Source organism: Poecile atricapillus, chromosome Z, assembly GCF_030490865.1.
Source record: "Poecile atricapillus isolate bPoeAtr1 chromosome Z, bPoeAtr1.hap1, whole genome shotgun sequence".
NCBI lineage: Eukaryota > Metazoa > Chordata > Aves > Passeriformes > Paridae > Poecile > Poecile atricapillus.
The window spans coordinates 123,257,970-123,281,110 of record NC_081289.1 but is presented as its reverse complement, the minus strand read 5'-3'; the positions used below and the strand labels follow the sequence as shown (position 1 = coordinate 123,281,110).

Below are 23,141 nucleotides of genomic sequence, written 5' to 3'. Positions count from 1 at the left end.
ATACAAGCATCTTCTCTTTCTAGCTGGACCTTCAGACACATCCAGGCATTTCTCCTCCAGCATCCCAGAACATTTTAAAAATGAGTCTAAAGCATGCACAGCTCTCTGCCTCCTCTCCTTTCACTACCAAATATAAGACAAAGATTCCCAGTGCACTAACACATGATAGGCAATGGTGAATGTCTATTTGTATGCCACAGGAATTCAACTTTCCTCACTATGACCCTTCCCAATGTCTTCAGATGTTAACTGAACTCATTCTAGTGACAATCTACTTCCAAACACATCCTTGTCTACAAATGCCTCCCTACATTTAATGGATGCTTGTGTCAAATTAGTTGGCTAAGAAAAAAATATACAGCCCAAAACATAATCCCAATCTGTTTCACAGGGCGGTAAAAAGCAACCAGGAAGACAGAAGAGATAAGAGGAAGTTAGAAGGCTGTAACTTCCTGCTGGTATCCTCTTTCTTGACTGAGACCAATGATGCTGCTAGCAGAATCTATATTGTACGTTATATATACATACAGGGGAAGAAACAGTCACAAATACAGGATGTGGAATTCTGAAATATGTACAGGCTGAATAAATGCCTTAGTAAACTGACTTTGTGATCATGAAAGCTATGACCAGAGAGGCTATACCAAAACATGTGAAAAGAAATCTATACAGCTACTCCACAGTTTTGGGCATGTCTGTGATAAGGTCATGAACACCACTTCAGCTTAGCAGAAATTAATATTATGGCTTCAAAGAAGACTAAGCACTGGTTTCATATATAACTTATTCACGCAGAATTTCAGACTGAAGAACTTAATTCCCTCTCTTCTTTTACAGAATTAAAGATTAAGCAATTGTACAGAATATTAATCCCAGACATGGTATATGCAAAAAAGATCTTTGGCATCCTGGGCATGTAGGCTGCTCTCACTGATTTGGTTATATTATAGAAGGAGAAACTGGACAACACAGAAATCTGAATCCACATTCATGAAGAATCTAGGAAGGTGCAATCCACCACAGGATGAAATAACTGCTGATTTTTTGGAATTCACTCAATGATCTGCACAGTCCTTCAAAGTCATTCAATTGAGTTCAAATTCCTTTGCTTGTCCAAGCTGTTTCACATTTCCCATTAGACCAGCATTAGGCAGATTCCACCCTGATACCCTAGTCTCAATGCTACTATACCTCTCTGTAAATCTAAGGGAAAATGCACTCTTTGTTATTTATGCAGACAGCAAACACCATTCAACATAATACTATCAAGGTGTTTTTCAAATGAATCCCACACAGATGAATCTGAAGTGAGCAATCAGCCTGACATTTACTCTCAGTAGTTTAGATATAACCTCTTCAGTTATCACCCCAATTTAATGCTTCACATTTCTAAAGACATTGACTTTAGCACACAGTTCTGGGAATGTCAGCCAATCTTGTAAAAAATACATTTCCAAGTATCTGAACAAATAAGCCAAGAAGTTACACAGGATCAGCTAGTCTTTGACAAGGATTATATGTTTGCTATCCCACATCTCTCTTTTCTAGGAGGAATAAAATACATACCTTTAAGACTAACGTGCCCCACAAAACCAGTGAATAAAATATCAGAAGATTTTTCATACTTTTCTCTGTGATTAGACTATTCAAAAACAGCATTTTCATTTCAGCCTGTACTCTAGATGCAGATGACAACACAAAAAACCCCCTGCTATAAGACTTAGAATCTGATGGACTAAAAATTCCTTGCTCACACTTGTTAGCTTTTACAAACCTGAAACTGAAATAAGCTAGAGGTTACACAAATTTTGAATCCACCTCCCAAATCTCCTAATCTAACAATCACATTCAACTCTATATGAAGGATAAAAGAGATGGCACTTAGAGTGCTTCACTTAAAGTGAAGGCGAAACAAATTGTGAAAGGGACTGATCTGATTTGCACTTGGAATGCTTCTTCATTTATCCATCATAGAATTAAGGGAAATTAAGCACAGAATCACACTCTTACTGTCCTTATGTAGGAATGCACAGGAACGTTGCAGAGTGCAAGAAGAAAGAGGGAGATGTTGTGAGAGGCACAGATAGGAAAAACTTCTCACAAGTTTCTGAACCAAAGTGATCTGGAAAAAGGGTAAAAAAGTTCTAAAACTCTACCTATGTCCCAAATATCCTCCTTATTTATTTTTGTCCTTTAACTCTTTCACAAAACCAGAGCAAGAACTTATTTTAAATAGCATCTTATATTTTCTCGCTCTTATTGTTTCTCTTACATTTTGGCACACACTTTGCTAGCTTTCATGTTTGGCCCAAACTATGTTTATTTCCGTTCTCTCATGTGAAGCAACAGTAAGTTATATGACTGCTCACACACTTGTTGAAAACATGCTGCAGTCTCTCTTCTATGGAAGAAAGAAAGAAATACTTAACTAATATTATCGAAGAGGTATTACCTTAAAATCATAGGATAGTGACATCCATGTTAACAGGGCAGCACAAAACTCAAAAATAATTATCAGAAGCAGCTTCATACATTTTAGGTAGACAGGCTGTCCTCAATTTATGGTAAGTACTACTGAGCAACAACTAAAACTTCAGTGTGTTACCAACATTATTCTCATATTAAATCCAAACCACAACACTGCACCAGGTACTAAGAAGAATATTAACTATCTCACCTGAAACCAGGACACCTCTTGTTCCAGAAGTACTAAGCCTTGGCATAGTTGAGCTACAGCTTGTAGACTAGCTAAATTTAAGCACGAAGAACAATGTGCCAAAGCCCTTTGGTTTTGAACATTTTCAACCAATTTTTGTCTGTTAGTTCTATTCACGAAACATCCATACACAGACACAAGAGAGATTGCTAGGTATAGGAATTAATGCCACAGTGATGTTAAGATTCTGAAGAGATGACATAAGAGGTCTACATATCACAAGTAAGAACACCTGACAGGAGTGATATCTCAGCGATGCTTTGTTCTGCCTTGCCTTCCATAAAATACTTTAATTAAATCAAGCTGACCAAATGCATGGTGATCCAAATGATAACTTGCAAGGTATCAGAGAATTATGAAAGCATCAAAAATGGGCAAAGGCACTTTTGGAGATCACTTGCACATAATCATCATGCCTTTCTGGTAAACAAACTTGATTTTGTCACACATTGACACAGAACAAGAGCTCTTGAAAAAGATTGCTCATTTAGAAGCTTCTTGATCCCTGAAAACACATCTATTTTAACAGTGTGCTATCAGAAAGCACTGGAGAGAGTTGTACCATAGACAAACCCAGATTAATTTTCAAACTTATGCAAATGTCAATAAACAGTAGTAAAAAGCATTAAATATCAGATGCCTATTCAGCAATAGATGTATCAAGTCTTTCTTCCACAACAGCTGTTAAAATCTGCGCATGCGTGCTTGCCAATGTAGAAATTTTGCAGTCTGCATTTAAATTCATGATGGTACCATTTAGGTTTTGCCTTTTTTCTACGTTCTCTGTATTCTTCACACACATATTTGTAACTCTGTAGTCTATTGTTACTAGAGACTAGTTTTCCCAGTACTTTTCCATGGCCTTTCCTTAAGCAGAAAGACAAAACAAATTCCACAGCTCCAAGCCCCAGGAGGTACAAGGCTCTCTACTGTCTTGGCTCTTCCTGGGAACCAAGGCTGAGAACAACTCTTTGAGATACATTCTCATGGACAAAGTACAACTGCTGAAGGGGGAGCTCCAGAGAAGGGGCTTAAACCAGTGGCGGGGAATTGCATCACCACTCATCCTCCTAATTGGTGTTTTTTATTAATTATGCTAATTTCCTAAACCCTCTGGAGGGGGCTGGGCTTTTGTAGACATCTTTCCATAACTGCTCCTGAAGGTCTCCAAACACAGATCTCTTTTTATATTACCTCCTTACTAAAATTATCTTGAATTTCATTTCCAGGTTGGGAAAAAGGCAACAGTTATTCTGGAACACCCAGACAGGGAGAACCTGGTACGGTTCCTCCAGACCAAGAACACCCTGCAAGGAATTCTTTCCTGCCAGTAATCTTGAGAATTCCGTGCAGCAGCCTGAGGTTGAGACACCATGGTTCCAAGATCCCACATGAGGTAATACAGAAGTAACTCTTTTTGTTGCGTAGTATGTAGCTCGTATCTGTGTGAGAAAAGCGGGACTAGCGCCATTCCAGTGTTCCATCTGTGGAAAGCTTTTTCCAAGATTTTGTGGTAGGGGCGTCTCCCGGGACGTCTCCATGAGCGGGGAGATCACATCCCCTGTGACGGACGGCGAATAGCCGCTCTGAGAGGAGCTGAGGTGACTTCTGCTATTGCCCTGGTACTGGCCGAGAAAGGGGGTGGGGGAGCGGTCCCGGCAAGCGGCCAGGGACCGGGGCCGCCGCTGAGCGGCCATGGCCCGGCTCGCCCGCCGCCCCTGGGCCCCGCCCGTGCCCGCCCGGAGGGGGCCGGGAGTGTGAAACCTACGGACGGGAGCCTCATGTCTCTGCGTGGCACCGGTTTTGCTGCTGCGGAGACGGAGGAAAAGGCAGAGTTTAGTCCCTCGAGAACGCTAATGTCACCTTTGTAGGCAGGAATGACTATCGCAGTTTCCACAATAACGGGTTTTGTTTCAGAGAAAGACCCGAGAACCGCTGTGAGCAGCGGCACAGCCCGAGCGCGGGCACGCCGGGGGTGTCCCCGGCTGGCTGCGCTCGCATCGCGCATCTGTCCCGGGGCCTTGCGGCGGGCAGCGAACGCTCTGTGGCTGCACTGTTAGACAACCAAACGGGAAACACCGGATCCGAGGAACACAGAGCCGTTTTCCAAGGTTCCTTAAAACAGGCTTTAAGTAAGCAGAGTCCTGTGTTAACAAATACTTCAGAATGGAAACTGAGACAAGATACTGTAAGGGCTGTTTGTGCCAGAGGGGAAAGAAAAAGAGACCTTTCTTCCAACTTTTAAAATACGAATTGGAAGAACACTGGATGACTTATCAGTTTCTCTATTTGCCAAAAGAAGGATCTGCTAGAATTTTGTAAAAGGAAGAAAATAACAGATCGTTTAGGATGTTTTACTGAATTAAATTTTAAAAGTACCTTCTCCTGCACACCCGTGAACAAGAAACACCAAGGACTCTTTGCTAATACCTGAAAGAATCCTGAAATAGGAGAGAAGAACCAGCTCACCAAGACAGTCTTGCCTGACAGCTTAAGGAACAGCCCAACTACATTCAAAAATCAGCTGGCAAAGGATCTGGAGAAGTCAGCAACTGAGAATTGCTACATCCAATGGTTGCATGCAACCCACTGTAAGTTGGCTCTGTGAATATCAGTGACATCTACCCTATGCCATGTTACTGAAACAGGGTAATGTTGTTCTGAAAATGTTTGCTGTTAATCCTGGTATGTCTCTGTTACCACTACTAATTGATAACATATCTGAGTATGACTGTTCGTAGACCATAGAGGAAGCCTATTCCAGCAGGCCAGACCTGAAGGATGTGCCAGACTGGAAGCAGTTTCATGAGAGATGGCAAACAGGTGAAAAAGTTATGCAGTGACAGCCATGAATGAGGTAACAAGGCAAAAGGCCTTGCCATCCAATGTATCATCACAGTAGGCTGAAATCAAGGAAAGTAAATGGACTATTACACCAGAAACAATACAAACATGGACAAAAGAACTGTATTAGAAATAACAGAGGCAGGAGATTTTCATGTAGATTATTGGCAAATAGATTCTGCTGAGTTACCACGCAAAAAGAAACAGGTATGTATGGGTGTTAGTTGACACTTTTAATGGACAGTCTAAAGCTTACCCCTGTCACACTAACACAGAAAGAGAAGTGGTGAACGTTTTTCAAAATCATATACTTCCAAAGATTTGGGGCTCCTTTGAGTTGGTCCCGCAGTGATCAGGGAAGTTAGTCAAGTGTTGGGAATTGTTTGGGATCTGTAAATTCCCTACCCACCACAAAGCTGACTGTGTGAGTAAAATTCTCAAAATATACATTAGTAAAATCTGTCAGAAACATCTATGAGATAGGTTCAAGCCCTGCCTATAGCCTTGCTGAGACTATGCATGCAATCAAGGCAGAAAGACAACATGAGTCCTTATGAAATACTGCATGGCAGGCCACATAAAATTGAATATGTTACCGGAGAAATCCATATGAGGGAAAAATTGACTTGCACAGGTATTTAACAACTTTTAAGTTCCACTCTACAGAAACTATAGAAATTCATCACATTATCCAGACAGCTAAGACTGGACACACCTGCCCATCTGCTCCAGCCTGGAGACTGAGCCTGTGTTAAATGCAGAAACAGTAACCGTACAAGCTAAGTGAAAATGACTATTCAAAGTACTGACTACTCTCACCGAAACCAGAAGTGCTGGCAGAGAACCCTGAATTCACTGCTCCAGAGTTAAGAAGACCTGTGTCCCTGAGAAAACTGTAAAACAGAGACTGATACAAATCAGAATGATATGATTTAAATTGTTCTTTTGTACCTTTTATCTGCACAGTTGGTAACCATGATTCAAATTTAGCCCTAAAAAATTGCATGTAGCTCTAGTCCAAAATGTATCCAAATAAGAAATGTATCTTTATAAGAACAACCTGTAAGGGTGGTATTGGATATGAGAATCTGACCTGGTAAATTGTTCCCCTAAATAAAAATTGGGCCTGTGTCCATGGGGCTGTGATTCCAAACACAATATTTAATCATATTAAGGCTATTGACGAAACAGAGTGGCTCTTAATTTCCTACTAACCACAACATCATTAACATTGGCTGTTCTTATGCAGATTAGAGTGAAAGAATTACTAAGGATTTAGTTGAAATTTGAAAGCAAACTCATTCTGCACCAGATAGCTCTCAAAGGAGCTCAGTGAACCTTGAGTATCTTCAACATATTCACATTATGGTTACCAAACTGAGCCTGCATAAAAAGGTATTCATAGTAGCTGTAGTTATATAATTGGCATCTATATAACAAGTAGTAAGGTATCTGGTTGTATAAACCGGTTGGTGTGGTTAAATATGGAACAGAGACTAAACAAGACAGAGTCTTGTTAGTCTCTCAAAAAAAGGGGGGAATTATGCTGTTTAGGTTTTACCTTTTTTCTATGTTCTCTGTATTCTTCACACACATATTTGTAACTCTGTAGTCTATTGTTACTAGAGACTAGTTTTCCCAGTACTTTTCAATGGCCTTTCCTTAAGCAGAAAGACAAAACAAATTCCACAGCTCCAAGCCCCAGGAGGTACAAGGCTCTCTACTGTCTTGGCTCTTCCTGGGAACCAAGGCTGAGAACAACTCTTTGAGATACATTCTCATGGACAAAGTACAACTGCTGAAGGGGGAGCTCCAGAGAAGGGGCTTAAACCAGTGGCGGGGAATTGCATCACCACTCATCCTCCTAATTGGTGTTTTTTATTAATTATGCTAATTTCCTAAACCCTATAAAAATGTACTCACCCCTGCAGGGGGTATGGGCTTCTATAAACATCTTTCCGTAACTGCTCCTGGAGGCCTCCAAATAAAGATCCCTTTTTATATTACCTCCTTACTAAAATTATCTTGAATTTCATTTCCAGATTGGGAAAAAGGCAACAATGGTTTGCTCCTTTTAGCACTGCAGGACTGTTCAGAACATCACTCTAAGGAGTAGCATCAAAAAATCTATTCCAAGTCTGGGATGCAGAGTGATAGAGTCATTGATACTAGAAAATGTCAGCGTATTCTCTAATTCAAAGGATGATACATAAGCCTCTTTGAAGTAGAAGGCTTTCACATTTAAGTCAAGAAATGCCCACATGAATTCTAAATCTGAAGGGAGTCTAAACAATAAGCTATAGAAACTATGAATTTACATGTTTTACCTGTATGTGCTAGTATTATCAACATTTATTACTTTCTTCATTAGGCATCCAAGTTAATTACTTCCCAAAAGAAAAAAAATAATTCTACACAGTCTACTATGAGTGACATCTTCTGTTCCAAATTCTTAAGAGTATTTTTGCCAGGAAGACACTGCAACCTAAGATATTAGCAAGAGTTCACTAACAGATGTTTCCCAAACAGAAATTTACTCCCTTCTCTTTGTGTTCCACAACTCGAAAGTCATATGAGATATTACCCATTACTGAAGTCCACTAGTTTTTAAGAAAAACTGTTGTTTTTCTAATTACCATTCATCAACATCAAGTAACATTAATAAATATTCATAGCTTTTCTTCAAAGAGTACTGTGATTAGAACCTAGACAAGACACAGATACATACATTAGTTGCAACTGAGCATCAACACTTCTTCCAGAACTGCCAAAAATCTTACCACCTCACTTTAGACGGTAACTTACAAAGTTTAGTACTGAAGAGTTTTTGGACTATGCTGAGTATACGTCTTGCTTCAGTCTTCTGATTCATCTGAAATGTGGTATTAAAATTAAGGAAAAAAGTCAGTATCTCTCATTCGAATGTTCAAAGCAAGCATGTTTTGCTTTTAAAATTGAATTAACTCTCAGAATAATACATGAACATGTACACCAACACGTTCTACAGCCTATATACACATTTTTCACAGTAAATGTGAAATGTCAGACAGAACAATCCATACTCAATTTGCAATGTGATCATCAGACATTCAAAAATCACAGACCTAGATAAAAATGTAGCCCCATTTATACAAAAATGTCTTCCTTTTCCCTTTAAATGATGCTTCAATTCTTTCAAAATTATGGCCTACTTAAATTTCTTTTAGATATCCTTTCTGTTAACCTAATTTCTACTCATAACATCTTTTCTCACTAAAAATACTTAAGATACTAAATACATTTTTATGCCTGATCACTAAAATTGGTAACTATGAATGTAAATAATAAGAAATTTTACTTATTAGAAGTTGTTTCTAGATCCAAAAGAGTTCTCTGAACAGCTTCCTTCCTCATTCTAGGCATCTGCTTCCTTTTTGCTGTATTTTTTCACTTACGAATTGAAGGTAGAGCTTTAAAAATAAGTTTTCTTAGGTTGAAAGGATTGAATTCTTATCTGCACATTACTAGGCTCAGAGTTTGTAGCTATTATGAGTGCAAAACTATGGTATTAAATCAAGAAAGATTTGAGCATTTTTTTATCATTTCAGGATTCAGCCTTTTAATAGCACACACATAAAACCAGACTTTGCTGGAATTATGCATGTTTAAAATTACTTACTGGTTCTTCTTTAACAACCAGGCACAAATCACCATCACTGGTACGAGTGCCAAATCCATTCAGTGATGACCCAACCAAAAAAAGTCTGCTCTCTGTAACAGAAGAGTAACAAAAAATAAACATGATGTGACACATTACAGTTTGAGAGGAAGGAAGAATCACAGACATGAAGAACACGCAAACTGATATTAAGTAATCAAATTCAAAACATACGTGGAAAAATTAGCTGAATTTCTCTCTGGAGTTCTGTTCTGCAGAGCTCTTTTCTGTCCAAATCAGAGTCCTGTTGCCGACATGCCTGAAACAACTCCAAAACCTGTCGACTTAACTGGAAACATACATATAAAAAGTAAAGACATAGCAAAGTGAACATTCTTTCCTGTCAGAGATGCAACTACATCAAACACAGAAGGTTGGGGTTTTTTAATGCAAAACCCAGCACCATTTCACATGACCTACTCTACTGTCTACAGTTTTACTGCACTTAAATTCACAGTGAATAGTTCCCTAAAGAATTTCTGCTAAATTTAAATTTTTAAATTTAAATTTGCTCAATTTGTTATAAAATGTCAGACCCGAGAAAATAATTTTTGCATCATCAGTATACGCAGCATTCCAGGGAATAAGCAGTGAATGACCAGAGACATCTTCTGCTGACTTTAATGTTAACAGTTTGCCTACCAGCAATAGAGAGAAAAAAAATAATTAAAAAAACTGATTTAAATTATTTTTTTTTTTTATCCTACATAAAACTATTAATGAAGAAGTCAGATCTTTGTTGGAAGGCAGTATTGACTGTTTCCCTTTCACAACACTTTATATTCTATAATCAACAGGCATATTTACACTAAAACAATCCAAAACCTTTCTGTCATGTGGGTGCAGAAACAGAAACAGTTCTAAATTATATTCCATTCTCTTCTATATTCCAGAACAGCTATGACAGTAACTTTTATGCTTTCTTGAAAAGAGGTAGCAAACATATTTACAGGCCAAATACTGCATTTATTCAGAATGGGCTTCTTTCATACTACTACAGTACCGTTTTTTTGGTCAGGATTCTCCCTACTTCATATCATATGAGAAATGGACTATTTCTCCAAATTTTACTTCCTAGAGAAGACATGTAGGTTTCCTGACATTAGGATGTAAATAGACAACACAAGGAAACAATACCTTGTGACTTTCCCTGCCCCCATAAAAAATGTTTTAAACTCAAGCACAGACAAGGAGGTGATATAGAACTACAGTGGCAGCTACACTTATTGAGACTTCTAATGGCAGCTTACCAACAGATATCTCATGATACTGTCAAAAATCCTGGTGTAGATGTTTGTGGTCTCCCACAGCACCTCTGGATTCTGCCTACCCAGAAGACAGAAGTAAAGCACAGACACAGAAAGCCACTACCTCGTCATTGGCAACAGGGAGCCTGGTTTCTGTGGGGTCCAGAAACAAAGTATCTTGCAAAGGAGGGACACATCCAATTAAGGCAGGTGAGCCACGGGCATGCAACACTGGAGACAGAACTGAAACCGACGCTGGGAAGGAGCGTCTGTGTTCTTCTGGTAAAGGCACTGCTTGGGTAACTACAGCTGTGTCAGAATCACGTGAATGAATCCGCTGCCGTTTGGCATCATCTGGAAGACTCTGTTGACTTTGTCTCCTAGAGAGAGACACTGTGTAATTCCTCTAATTTACAAGCTCCAACTTATGACTAAAAGACAATTTCTATAAAGCTCAAATACAAACACTTAATGACGTAACTGCTTGGCTAAGCCCAAGTATGCCACAGAACAGCCATGCCTATCCTAGGTACTATGTGAAAAAAACCTGGAATGGGTAAAGAGAACATAAAATTGTAGAAATGAAGCTACTCTAGAATTGGATTGATGCAATTCTTTAAGGCAAGTATCTGCACTTAAGCAACTGAAACCCAAATGACAAGTTTGTTTAAGCTGAGTGCAAATCCTCCAACTTAGCATAGTTTTTTCATAGAACAGGCTGCTCAAGAGGAAAAGATACATGCAGCATGAAACCAGGAACTTCTTCTTCGATTAATTACACACTCACCTATAACTACATAGCATATATTTACTTGTGCCTATTTTTTCATGTTAGATTTGGTAGAGAAATAGCACAGGAGATACTACCGAAGACAGACTACATAGAACCTCCTTCCAATCAGGTGATTCCCACAATTACTAGAAACATGTATCAACTAGTATATCTGAACTAATAAAGAGATTTTTTTTCCCCCAAAGTATTAACAGAACATTAAATCCTACATTTATGCAAAATTTTCCTTTCTGTGTCAACTAAAATAACAAAGGTAGTAATGTAAATTCAAGTCAATATGAACACAAACCAAACTACAAAAACTAGGTTTCCATAAAATCCTCTTAAAAAAAAGAACTTGGACATACTTGAATTTAACACCTTGTATTTGAAAAATAATACATCACATAGTTAAAAAAACTAGGAAAAATACCTAATGTGTCATCAGGAAAACATGACAATTCCCATAAAACCTTAAGGGTGCACTCTTGTTCTGAACTTGACAAATTAACAGGAAAAGAACATTTGTTGACACAAACCAGCTTAAAGTCCAGCCCACACAGACTACAATCCATTGCAGTATTACAATAAATCACTTAAAATCATTTCTGCAAGGCTACAGCTGCTGAAAGAGAAAACCTAGGTACAGGAAGTCACTTCTGAGTACTAAGATCCTCAAACAGGTACAATGCTTTAAAGAGCCAATATATGGCCTGTTTCCATCAAAAAGAAAAAAGTATTCAGTATTGCAATTTCTAACGTAACTCAAATTGCATAAGAAACTGATATTAGACAAGCTTCACAATGCATTCATTACAACCAGTATTAGTCACACACATACAAAGAACTTACTTTCTTCCTTGAAATGATGTCAGGGCATCTGATGTAGATACTGGACTAACACTTCCATAAGTCATTGGTTGCAGTGTAACAACTGGAGTAACAGCTGGAGTGGCTTCAATGTTCCCACTCAAAAGAGTTCTAGAAAGACTACAGTCCACAACTATTATTCATAAGACAACCAAGATGCTTTTTATGGGCTGGTCGTTATCGTTAACTGAATATTAAATTCTACAAGTCCTGTCTTTTTTTCTTTTTCTGAGAAGGAATACATCTTCTCTATTCAGCATGAAGATATATTTCTGTTTATAACGTGTATTTCATTAAAAACAGAAAATTCTCATTCTTGACAGCATATGTGTAAGAAGGGGTTAGCAAATTAATTAACTTAAGGAACTGTCAAATTCAAAAGCCTAAAGAACACTACAGTGTCTTCAAATATAGACCCAAGAATAATCGTTTCTTCCCATTCTCATCTCCCCCTTGTTCTCGCCAATAAACAAATATGACTGAAGTTCTTTAAAACCAAACTGTGGATTAACAACTCTGAGCAGTGCAATTGCATCTCATGCATGATGCACACTGCAGGCGAGCACTAATATTTGCGAGTCCTTAACAGAAATTATGTAGCTCTTTTTTATATGCATGACATTTTCATGTTTTGTGAAGTTCAACACAGTTCAATGTAAAAACAGTGAAAACCATCAGAAATATTTCTTTCAGACCCAACCCCTACCACCAAATCGTACTGTACTTACACTGCACTGCGAAAATGAAATGGAGGAACAATAATTTGCTGGTGAGAAAGAAGAGTAGGAGGTATATTTAGAGGAATTTTAGTGAAGAAAGTACTCTGCTGTTGATGTTTTGGAGAGAAGGGTGGACGACCCAAGTTGGAAGAATTTGGGAACATGCTCCTTTCTACCTGAAGTGAACATGTATCCTTTTAGCTAAAAAAAAAAAAAGAAAAAAAAAAAAGAAAAAAATAAATTGAAAACAAGCAAAAAGAAATACTGGTTACCTTTTAAGTTCTTGGTTTAAAAATTCACGTAAGCTAGAATATACTTTCAGGAATTCCTTAAGAGAATGGTGATCACAGGATTTACTTTCAATACAAGACACTAAATAGAAATACTGCATAGTCTGAAGTTTCAAAATTACCGCTTACTTTATTTATGCCTAAAAGTCAATTTTTATGGTTCCCCTCAATTTTAAGTTTAATTTTTTAAAAAATAATATGTCACAAGATATAACTGTTTTCATCTCAGGGAAAAGTATCACGTAAGAGTGGAATTTGTTTCATATTTGAAACATTCCACAATGAGGTTCACAATATATGGAAAGAAACCCTTGAGTACATCCTAAGAGCATGAAGATGCAGCTAATTATGAACCACATGTTATGTCATGAAGTTAGTATTTTTTCACAACGTGACATGTAAAAACAGCAGCCAAATGATGACTTTACAACTAATATAATCATAATCTGAGAATATTATACATCTATAATATTATTTTACTGAACAGAGTGCCATATAAAAATATAGGTCTACTATATTTTAAACTTAAAATTTATTCTGGTACCACTAGACAGATAGCTCCGACTGTCATTGCAGGCAGCCTTAGCACAGGGTATAGGAAAATGAATAATGAGGAGTTAATATGCTTGGGTTTGGCTTTACTCCTTATTTCCTGTGATAACAACCCACACTACTGAATAGTAAATACATGGACATTGCTGCACTAGCTCTAAGATAAAGGTATTAGAGTTCTTCCTTTTTTTTTCCCCATTTGATGGGATGGGTGAGGGAAAGCATTACACATTAATGGAAGTTACTAACTGGATGTTCACTTTCAGTTTTGACGAAGAAATGACACCATGTTGCATAACAAATAAGTCCCTTGACACTTAGTCTGAATGAGTATTTATGTGCTGTCCAAACTTTTCCATTTCTAGTAGACAGAACAATTGTTAACATGCTTCATTCTCCTCTGAGCAGACCAGGAACTCTCCACACCACACCGTATACATAAGCAGTTTATGGATACAAGTAGCTAGTAACAGAACGATGAATGAGAATTCAAGCGTTAGGCGCAGAAGAAACACACGTTCGGTTTACCCTTTAAAGCTGTAAACACCAAGAATACAAGCAATGGAGGAGTTACCTTCCCTAACCCAAAACAACACAGCAACATTGCCGCCTCACAACAGCGACAACGACCTTTTCCGTGATTTTCAGCACTGGTTACCTCGCCAGGGATTGCCAGGCTCTCCTAAACAAGTTTCATACCTTACAGTTCAGGTACCTTTGTCCCCGTGGGCACTGTCTCCAAACAAGCATGTATTTCCCACAGAGCCAAACGAGTGCAGGTAAGCCCGGGTGCACGGAAGCCCGCCAGTCCCCAGCCCCCGTGCCGAGAGAAGCGTCCGGGCCCATCGCCACCCCTGGGGCCAGAGCCCGGTCCCCCCGATGCCTCTGCCTGTCACTTCCATGAGGGACCCCCCATAGGACACTCACGTGGGGCCTGAGCGGAGGCAGGCGGGGCGGGCCTGCGGGTAGCACCGTGCCGGCCAGGCAGCAGACACCAGCTCCTGCAGCGGAGCACTATCCCGGGCCCCGGTGCAAAGACGCCGCAGGAAGCGGCCGGGATGAGGCCGGAAGCGGCGGGGGTGCGGCCGGAATCGCTTCCCCGGCCTGCTCCTGCGACACTTCGCGGCCGCCTCCCCGAGCGCACGCCCCCTAGCGGGGCGGCGGGACGCATGCGCAGGGCGGTGGGACGCATGCGCGGGGCGGCTCCGGGAGCGGGGCGGTCGTCGCCCGGCCTCCGTGAGGGATGGTTGGGCGGTGGCTGTGAGAGTCGCAGTGCTTCCCCCGCGCCCGATCATGGAAGAGGCCGGAAGATACATTGTAGTGTAGCTGGTTTGCTTTCTATAGTTACTGGCTGACTGTAATTGAGCTGCTGTTCAGAAGTGTGTCCAAACTATTGTATTTGGCTAGATACTAGGATTTGGCCAACATGGATTATAGGCATGCTAGGATTAATCTTGGCTCACGAACGTACTGAAATGTTGCTCCCTGAAGGTCGACAGATGCAAAGTCGTGGAATCTATGTTGGAAGAGATCTTTAAGGTCATGCAGTCCATCAGCTATCTATCCAGCACTCCCACTGTAACCCCTAAACTACTAAACTTATCAGTATAAATCAGATCCAAACACCTCAAGGACATCTCAAGGTGACTCAATTACCTCCTTCGGCAATTTACTACAATGCTTGACCACCCTAATAATGGAGAAAAGAAAAATTAATACGTAATCTGAATGTTGCCTGCTTCAGTTTAAGACCATTTCCTGTAGTCCTGCAAGCACCATATGAGAGACCAGCTCCCATCTGGCACCTTCCTTTCCTCATTATTAAGAGCAATAAGGTGACCGCTGAGCCTCTTCTTCTTGAGACTAAACAAACCCAACTCCCTCGGTTGTTCCTCATATGACACATTTTTTAGTCCTTTCACCAGCCTTGTTGCCCTTCACTGGACACACTCCAGCGCCTCAATGTCCTCTTAATGTGATTCCTTCTTGGGGAGTACACTTACCATGCACTTACACTTACCAGCTCTTGGCATGAGCAGCTACTGAAACAGTGAGCTTGTGCATACACAGACACTCTGTTGAAGCTCCCATGTTTGAGAGGAAAGGGGTAAGTTGAAAGCTTGCTCAGCTTCAAAATTCTTATGTGAGGGCTTGCTCGGCTGAGGGCAGAGTTGTTACGGTTTAAGGGTCTGGTTACTCACAGATAGGCCTACAAGAAGGCAACAAAACACAGGGGCCTAGTGAAGAGGGACTGCATATGGACTGCCAAGGGAAAGTTTGGGCTGTGAAAGGACTTTATTGTCTTGGCTATGACTTGGAATCTTCATATAAGAATATCAGGGTCAGTTTGTGGCTATGGTTAGCATTACATTTATGAGAGACAAATCCTAGTGGCATACTTGGAATGAAGATGTAGAACAAAGTTCAGCCACAAATTTCCCTTAAGAACTTTTTATTCTGGTGAGGGGACTGTGGCTGCTTCGGAGGCTGGGACAAGACACAGCCAGACAGTGACCCAAACTGACCAAAGAGGTATTCCCGACCATGTGACGTCATGCCCAATATATAAACTGAGAGGAAGAAGGAAGAAGAGGGAGCATTTGAAGTTATACTCTTTGTCTTCCTGAGTAACCGTGACTTTTGATGGAGTCCAGATCTCCTGGGGATGGCTGAACACCTGCCTGTCCATGGGAAGCAGCAAATAAATTCCTTATTTTACTTTGCTTGCATGCAAAAGCATGCTTGCAGCCTTTGCTTTTTCTATTAAACTGTCTGAATCTCAGCCCATGTTTTCTAACTTTTACCCTTCTGATTCTGTCACAGATCCTGCTAGTGGAGAAGTGAGGAAGTGGTTGTGTGGTGCTTGGTTGTGAGATGGGATTAAACAATGACAATCTTTCTGTGCTGTTTGTTTGGAATCAAGACTTAACTTTCTACTTCCTGCTCAAGACAGAAGCTTTATGTCTTAACTGTTCTAACTCTGTGATACAACTCCTTATAGATGCAAGTCCCCACCTGCCGCATTCAAACAGTGTTTTCCGGATAATTTGACTACTTTTTTCGCCATAATCTATCCATTAACCAAAACATGTCATGCTTCCAGGTTTCTCACATTTGCCATGGGGCCTACAATAAATCTAACCTAACACAATCAATATAATTGGCAGCAGGCAGTGTTTAGAGCAGGGTATTAAAAATCAGCATCTTTTTATACAGGAAAAATGAAAAACAGAAAAGAAAGAAGAGAAAAAGAAATATTTACGAAAGCCTTTACTGATTGAAGCAACCTGTGTTGCTATGTATTTTCCTGGTTTCCTTTCCTCTGCTTCTTGGCACAAGGCACCCTGATTTTGTGTTTGCATCAATCTAGATACTAAATAACCCTTTTTTCTTTTTCTTTTTGGCACAGACTGTTCACTCTTAAAGATTTTTTCCTCATGTCTTACCTGCATTCACTTGTCAACCTAGCTGCACATTTCAGTGAGGCACCTGAAATAACCTGACATTTTACAAATTGCCAACAGCCTTCTGAGACAAATCTCTGTGCTTTGATGTGCTGAGAGCTAAGAGCTGTTCTATTTTTTCAATATGTGCTGTCTTTCTTTCTGACCCTGACTGTGATCTCAGACAGTTTACAGATACTCTTCTGTTAGAAGAGACATACAAAGCCCTACTTCTAGTTTTAGTCAGGAATCGGACTGCTGGTCAAGAGATACTCAACTGAACAACTATACAACAAAGAATTGGAGAACTTGCACTGTGTCTCCAACAGATTCCCCTAAACAGAATGGTGTTAGGACTGGTCTTGAGTTTCTGCCTCAAAAGGTGCTTGCAATATAGTAAAAATGGTATATTTATTGTAAAAGAACTGTTTGAAAAACTAATTTTTTGAACAACAGCCATGAATCTGAATGATCAATGAAGGAAATTTATGATCTGTGATAGAAACAGAGTCTAAAGTCAGCCTCTATAATAAATATACACAAAATATACTTAGTTCTGATACGTAGGAAAGAAAGTGGTTTCCAGAAATAATTGACAAAGAGATCTCTGATGAGCCATCTGCAATCTCTCTCATAGAATGAAAACTATTATGCAACATTAAAGTCTCTATTTGGTGCTTTTTGCAATTTTCTGAAGCTTTTGGAGCTGAAGTGCTCCAGCTAGTTAGTCTCTGAAGGTAAATAGTCATTGAAAGTTTGATCAAAGCACTTCAATTGTCAGTAGTTCAAAATGGGAAAAATGAAGAATAAAAGCCAATTCCTCTGTGGAAACCTTTGTTTAATCTTTGAAAAATCTACAGACTTTTCATTGCCTCTTGAGACCTTAGAAGACCTATGGGAGTTTGGACAGGTATATGGTTAAAATGTGCCTACCATAGCAAACAGCCTTACTAAAGAGCACCTATACTACTGCAGTCATTAAGAGTGATGAAAAACGTGTGTTTGTATACCCTGGCCCTTCTGGGAAATTATTTAACTTACTTGAGACATTTTTTTCAGCTTCAAAACCAGCTGTAATATATGTAATATGATGTTGTTAGTCTCCAGGACCAGGTCTGAAATAATGAAACTTTTGTCAATACAGAGCTTCATTCTAAGTATCCCTCTATCTAATGCTGAGACCAAACATAGCACATATATTAAAATAAAAAATGTAGCTACAATAAAATAAATGGCACTATAACAGGGATTAATGCAGTGGATCCACTGTGAAGATTGAAGCTTTTTAGGCATGATACCCATATGAAATGCTTTGAATTTCATTTAGAAATCAGGATATTCTGGGATTGAAGCTGAACTGAGACTTAGGTCTAAAACAAATTTTATGTACCAGGGAAAAAGCAGCTTTCCCCAGAAAGACAATACAAGATTTTAATAATAATACAAAGAACATAAATTAGATGTCCATTAGAAAGCAGTATTAAAAAGGCATAAAGGCATTAAAAACAAGATTCAAAAGATTAGCAAGTACACACTGAATAAGAAATTAGTAATTAATTACACAACTGTAGCAATTTTTGCCTACTGTGCAGCATTCTTGTTCTGATGTTCAACCTTCAGCCAGATTAAGTGATGTTCATGTATGCCCTTATATGATTTCTTTAGTGCTTTTAAAGTATTTCTTATATACCGTGTACTAATTTTATATGTATATAGCTATCACATAATATACAGTACGGAATTTATTGCTAGTAACTTCATTACTTCAGTTTTTTGTTTCTGTAACTTTCGTAATTACACTCCTTTAAATACAAGTGTTTTAAAGGAAGGTCTAAGTTTTCCTAAATTTTAATCTTTTCTCTCTTATGTGAAGAAAGGCACATCTTAATACACAGGGTCATGAATTTGCATTGAAAACAGTGGATAAAGTAAATTTATTCTGCACAACTCTACAAAACTGGGGTTTTTTCCCAGTTTTGTATTAGCCCATTTTACCCTTAGGAGGATATTCATGTTCTTCATGCCCTAAACTCCTCAGTAGTTTTTGAAGGACATGCCTGATAAGTCAGTTTCTGAGGGTTAAGATTTTAATAGGAATTTTATTGTTGTTGCAAAGGTCTAATAGACAATCCACTGTTGCCCAGTTTTTATAAGTAGTTGAGAGAAATGGATTTAAGGTTAATGGATCTGGAGGTAATATCCATCAACTTATCTTCACTCATATAGTAGCATCCCCAAACTGCCAGACAGACATACAATTTTTTTTCCCCTCCTGAATTAAGCGCTTAATAAAGTCAGTATTATCTCTATTTTCTACTTGATTTAAAATGATACATTTAAGTATCACTTAGAATTTATGAGTTCTCAATAAGCATACTGGGACTTGAACAAATTGGGAAGGTCCTGCTGTGGATTAGTAAATAAAATATAACTTCCTACCTGTATTCTGTTTTCCTAACATCTTCTGTGTGTACTGCCAGAGGCTGAGTAGAGTGAAGAAGCTATCTGTTGGTGGCCAACATAAATTCTCTTGTATTATTTTCTTTTACTGTGTCCTTCAGGTTTTTATCTCTGGTTTTGGTTGCTTACTTGTTTGTGGAAAATGCATCTGACTGCCCAGTTTTATTTGATTCATGAGTTTGTTCATGATTAAGAACTAAATTTCATCATTTGGATGCACATGATGACAGTATTTTATGGAAAAAACCCCTTATAATAATGATTTTGTTGTCAAAGATATGTACCTATCAACTAAGAAATTCCTTTATTTTAATCTTACCCCCACGGAGCAGATTGTTAATGATATTAATGTTCCAAGTATTACATGTCTACTTACACAAAAATTTGCCAGATTTCAAATACATTTGGCAGAATCACAGAATGAGTCAGTTTGGGAGGGACCACAGTGGGCCATGTGGTCCAACCTTCCTGCTCCAGCAGAGTGGTCCCAGAGCACACAGCACAGGATTGTCTCCAGATGGTGCTTGAGGATCTCCAGTGAGGGAAACTCCACAGCCTCTCTGGGCAATCTGTTCCAGTGCACAGTCACCTGCATGGCAAAGAAGTTCCTCCTCATGGTCAGGTGGAACTTCCTGGGCATCAGTGTCTGCCCATTGCTTCTTGCTCTATTGCTCAGCAGCACTGAGAAAAGCCCGAATCCATTGCCTTGACATCCTTCAGTCAGATACTTACAGACACAGATGAATGAATAACATTTTCCTGTATCACAAAGGCTTTGAAATAAAATGTAGTAAAATGTAGTGTTCAGGAGTTTTGCTTACGAAATCAGAACATTTTTGTTAACAAGGACAAGGATAAACTTTGCAATATGTATATAGATGTTTTCTTTGAAACTTTTCTAGGAAGCCTTACAACAGGAATAACTGAAGATAGTTTTTAATAACCATTCAAGTAAAGCATCCTAAAAAGAGCTGGTCCTATGTAATTTGTCTCTGAAAACCTAGTCCCTATCTTTCAAGTCAATAGCATTTATGTTACAAGTAAGCCATAAAAGTTGACACTTATGTTAAAATGCAGGTACCCAAGAGATGGACACATGTATCTGTGCCAATACACACTTCCTTAAACAAGTTACATAAGCCTAAGCAAAAGCTAGAAGTTCAAAATTGGAACAATTTTAAACAGTAATCCAAAGTGTTGCTTATATTCACAATCACCACCAATTTTCCAGGTGTACTTGCTAATGTTTCTTCATGAGTTGCAATGCAAATAAGATCATTTTTTCCAATTTTATATTTGCAGGCATGTTCCTTTTCATCATCAGTTTTAATATGGTGTTTTTCAGGCCAGATAGTTCTTCAGTCAGTGTCACAGAGCCAATGAAACAGAGATCCAAAGGGAAGCTGCCAGCACCTTATCTATGAAGAAGCTGCCACATATCCATAATACATTACACCAGCTTAAGGCAAGTTCAGTCTTTGCTGTGCACTATGTATTAGTACAGTTTCTTCTGAATAATTTATAGTTGTTGCTGTGCAAACTGGGTTAGTATTAGGAGTCCTAGAAATGTCAGGTTTCAGAATAACCTTTCTATTGGTGAAAGTATTCAGTGTGAAATACTATATTAAAGGAAGAGTGAAGCTGAGCTTTTGAAATCACTAAAGGCAGGAAATGCAGAGTTAAGGTTGCCATGGAAGCCTTAACTCTACACCTTTAGATAGGTATTATAATATGGTTTTAATTACTTCCCCTTTATCCAACTCTATATAGGTGTCCTTTTTATGTGAATACTAATTACATTGAGTGCTACTTACAGTACATATTAATGGCACTGGCTACTCAGCAAACATCAGAAATCAGATATTAGCTGTGGCTGACTATCTGGCACTCATATTAAAGTGACTGCATGATGTGTATCTAGAAAATAGTATTATAGACAACTTTTGGCCCAGGAATTAAAATGCACATCTTCTGAGTTACAATTGCACAGTATGGCCATTACATTTCAAAGCATCATCACATGAAGAAAAAAATCCTAGAAAACACAACTAATCTACAAGAGGTAAACTGAAAACAGTAACTTCATTATACTTCAATTTAACCAGTACAATGGTACACTTCTTCGACAAGGTGTGAAAATAAACCAAAGAAGTTTGTAATTGGCAAATGTGTCTTCTTCCCTCCAGCAGTTCATACTGTACTTCACAGGAGCTCTTGCTCCTCCTCCTCCAGTTTCCTTCCCAACAACTTGATGAGCAGTATCAAACGTCTGCAAAGCTTGCATTAGGCTACAAGCCTGAATATTCTCTTGCTCAGTTTAGAATTCCTACATCTGCAAGATTAAAGGGACAGGATTATGTGACGTTCTTTTAATTGGCTATTCTCAAATGATGAGAATTTGAATGCACAGGAATGCACAGGTGTTGAACATTAGGATCTGGCCTGTTTTTCAGGCCAGATAGTTCTTCAGTCAGTGTCAAGGAATCAAGGAATGCACAGATGTTGAACATTAGGAACCTCAAGTCTTAAAAATGCTTTCCCCTCATTCCTCCTCCTTCTCATACATACTTACTCTGTAAATACCCGTATGTAAAAAACACAGTGATTATTTTACAATATTTTTATAATCTGCAGCTGAAACTGCAAAAACTGAGTGGTATCTCTAGGTAAACTTGGTGAAGTAAGACAGAAATTACAAGTTGAACTAATCAGTCCAGTGGCATAAACTGTGCTTTCTGTATGGTGAGAAAAAGCACTGGAGGAAGTAACAGTCACTGATAAACCTAAGTAAGAAATAAAAGCATTAGTCAGGGATCAGTACCTTTAAAAAAATTCCAGTAGGGGTGTACTGCCACAGAGCTGTGTAGGAGATGTGCAATACATTTCTGGTGGCAAGACAATGAAATGTTGGAAGTGGGTGCTGGAAAATTAGCATTCACTGGCAACAGCACAGAGTTAGAAATATTGGACCATAAGGCATTTCAGGGAATTATGTCATACAGTTTCTTTCAAAATCAAATCTAGTCTTAGTTTGAGAGTACCACATTTACTTGAATATAAGACAACCCTTATGTTTCTTCATCTATTCCAGGAGAAAAAACAGTGGTTGTAAAATTGGTCCAGAATCCCTCCAGGCCCACCTGATATAACAGTGAAGTTTATTCTAGACTGATGAAAATTCAGACAAAAACCTTGGGCTTAGGGAAGAGGATGACATTTACTCTCCTCCCCTCTTTTATCCACATATATATTAAATGCAGATCCTGCAAGGGAAAATGATGGAGAAGTGATCCCACTCACTGAAAGAATCATGTGTGTGGGGAGAGAAATTTGTGATTAGACAGGAGAAAGGAGGGCAAGAAGAAGATATAAAGGAGTAGGAGATGGAAGGAGACATTAAATAGCAGCAATGGATGAGAAGTAGGGCAAGTGTGAGGTGCTGGTTCCCTCACCTTCCATGGGAATAAACATCCTCGGTTTCCTTAGGGATTATAGAATTTAAACTCACCTGGTATTGAAAAAACAGTACAA

The 23,141-nt window shown here is 38.9% G+C and overlaps 1 protein-coding gene across 3 annotated transcripts in view; it reads right to left on the bottom strand.

Moving 5' to 3' along the window:
- The window catches only part of TENT2 (terminal nucleotidyltransferase 2), a 50,817-nt gene extending 35,987 nt beyond the window's left edge, over nt 1-14,830 (bottom strand). For all 3 annotated transcript variants that reach the window (XR_009276103.1, XM_058826451.1, XM_058826452.1), the window contains exons 1-7: nt 14,635-14,830; nt 12,875-13,066; nt 12,129-12,266; nt 10,629-10,884; nt 9,432-9,546; nt 9,219-9,310; nt 8,366-8,432 (exon numbers count right to left, since the gene is read on the bottom strand). Coding sequence is in view for 2 of the 3 variants with exons in the window: in XM_058826451.1 (XP_058682434.1) it covers nt 8,366-8,432; nt 9,219-9,310; nt 9,432-9,546; nt 10,629-10,884; nt 12,129-12,266; nt 12,875-13,029 (823 nt within the window). In the remaining variant the exon portion in view is untranslated. The remainder of the gene's footprint in view (nt 1-8,365; nt 8,433-9,218; nt 9,311-9,431; nt 9,547-10,628; nt 10,885-12,128; nt 12,267-12,874; nt 13,067-14,634) is intronic.
- Nucleotides 14,831-23,141: the final 8,311 nt, after the last annotated feature.